A 2,500-nucleotide genomic window follows, 5' to 3' on the forward strand; every position below is an offset into this window, starting at 1 on the left:
ACCCACGTGTCACTGTTGCTGTGTTTGTTATCTGTGAACTTAACTTTTCGAGTGTAAGATGGACCAGACTAGGAAATCAAGACCTCCCAACCCTAGGGATACTGCAGGGACTCTGTCCAAAATGGTATTCTGGTGAGTAACGTTTGAAATTGGTGAAGTACGTGTGAAAATGTAGAAGTGTGTGTGTGTGTGTCATATATATATATATATATATATATATATATATATATATATATATATATATATATACATATATATATATATATATATACATATATATATATTAGTAATTATACATACAGAAATATTTACTTTTAAATAAATACTGACATTTATATGCATACACACATAGGTACATACATGGGTGTGATTAATGTTTACATGTTGTTTTATTTCCACTGCGGTCAAAATAGATGCTGACGAGTCAGTTTAGCAACACCGGTTCATGTCTACGGTAGAATGTACTACATATCAGAATCTCCGTGCACATGATGTGGAGTGGAACAGAATATTTGGGTATTGAGGTGTAACACGGCTTTCGAGTTTCGATATTATTGTGGCTTGACATGCTGGTTGACTTGTTACACCAGCTAATTTGCAGAGCATCGTAGATAACAGCTGCTACTCTTACAGAGGAAATTCAAGGTCTATTCCGCAGGTGTTCAGGGGTAAGGACACTGTAGTTACGTCATTGTAGGTGCCGGTTTAGACAGTCCGTGAAGTGTTACATATAATAAAATGCATTCCAGATAGTAATTTTCGCCTAAGTAGAATAACTAAAGTTGACAGAAGAAAAACACCAGCACATTCACCGTCACTGTAATTCACATGCTTTGAAATATTCGCTTAATGACCAAATACGAAATCACGTCATTCGCACCATCAAACAAACCGCACCGAACAATGGACTTAACCTTTAAGGCTAAGTAAATCCATAGGAGGGTAAATCGATATAAGTGTGTGAGACCGGGGTTGCATTCACGAAGCCCCGTGATGCGATCGGTTGCTATGGTAACGGTTGTCTTGAAGCCGCACTCCTAGTTATAAAGCCTTTTCTTCGAATGCGTGGTTATGTTGTTTACCGTTTTCATCATCCTGCTGCCGCTTTGGGTATCGTCTGCATGTTGATAAGAGTGTTATAGACTGTCTTTCCTTTTCCGAAGGGATCGTAGAATTTAAGGGTGAATCGTACAACAGGCAGCGCGCGTGTTGGCTTGAGCCCCTGGCGTGTCATCCATGTGGCGGGGTGTTTGGCGCCAACATTTGGCACCAGAGAGTGTGATATATCTTTAAATCTCACATCAGAGCAGGGATTTTCAGCTAATTCTTGTTCTTATTACGCTTTCCTTTTGAGGTGCGCAAGTTTACATTAATGCGTTAAGAAGTCGGTTGCTCGTTGAGTGGAAGGGAAATTTCGTTTTCATACAAGGGAAAAACTGAGCTGGGAAAGTTGTGTAACGGGCACGTTGCTGCCCGAGCGAGGGACCTGGTTTCTCTCGGTCTTCCCTCTCAGAGCCTCCGGGTTAGTACAGTGGTAACGTGTCGGCCTCTCATCCGAGGGGTCGGCGGTTCGCGCCCCGCCCAGGCGCGAGAAGTGGACAATTGTCGCCTGGGAGGTTACTGCTTGTGATGGGCCCACGGCCGGGGTATGGCTAGACGAGTCAGCTACTGAGTGTACACCGTGTGGACTGGCGGAATGTGGCGTACTGGCGGGAGTACCAAGATGGGGCTGTGCACGGGAGTGGCATGAGGAGTGTGTAGTTGGTGCGGTTGACCAGAGCTGGGGGCGTGAGACAGGGGAGCGCGGCTGGGAGGGTAGGGTGGGGACATGTTAATGAGAAGAAGTGGGAGAGGGAAGGTAGAGACGAGATGAGAGACGAGCAGAGCAGCGAGAGAGAGCAGAGAGAGAGAGAGAGAGCGAGAGAGAGAGACGACGCGAGAAGAGGAGGGGAGGAGAAGGAGCAGAGAGAGAGAGAGAGCAGGAGAGAGAGCTATGAGAGAGAGAGAGAGTGAGCGACGAGAGCAGAGAGGAGAGAGACGAGATGGGGAGGAGAGAGAGAGCGAGGGAGAGAGAGAGAGAGCAGACGAGAGAGAGAGAGAGAGGCGAGGAGAGAGCGAGAGAGAGCGATGAGAAGAGAGAGAGAGAGAGATGAGAGAGAAGGGACGAGAGCGAGAGGGGGCGAGCGAGAGAGAGGGGCAGAGAGAGAGAGGGGAGAGAGAGAGAGAGATGGAGAGAGACGAGAGGAGGGGAGCAGAGAGAGAGAGAGGGGAGACGAGAAGAGGAGAGACGCGTAAGAGCGGGGAGAGAGAGAGAGAGGAGAGAGAGGGGAGAGAGAGAGAGAGAGAGAGAGAGAGAGAGAGAGAGAGAGAGAGAGAGAGAGAGAGAGAGAGAGAGAGAGAGAGAGAGAGAGAGAGAGAGAGAGAGAGAGAGAAGAGAGAGAGAGAGAGAGAGAGAGAGAGAGAGAGAGAGAGAGAGAGAGAGAGAGAGAAAGAGAGAGAG

The 2,500-nt window shown here is 47.4% G+C and overlaps 1 protein-coding gene across 1 annotated transcript in view; it reads left to right on the forward strand.

Moving 5' to 3' along the window:
• Positions 1–2,500, forward strand: part of LOC125044568 (ATP-binding cassette sub-family C member 4-like) — an 81,961-nt gene that overhangs the window by 27 nt on the left and 79,434 nt on the right. Inside the window, exon 1 of the mRNA XM_047641282.1 lies at positions 1–132. This exon is cut by the window's left edge and continues 27 nt beyond it. Coding sequence (XP_047497238.1) covers positions 59–132 — 74 coding nt within the window. The 5' untranslated portion in view covers positions 1–58. The remainder of the gene's footprint in view (positions 133–2,500) is intronic.

Source organism: Penaeus chinensis, chromosome 36, assembly GCF_019202785.1.
Source record: "Penaeus chinensis breed Huanghai No. 1 chromosome 36, ASM1920278v2, whole genome shotgun sequence".
Classification (NCBI taxonomy): domain Eukaryota; kingdom Metazoa; phylum Arthropoda; class Malacostraca; order Decapoda; family Penaeidae; genus Penaeus; species Penaeus chinensis.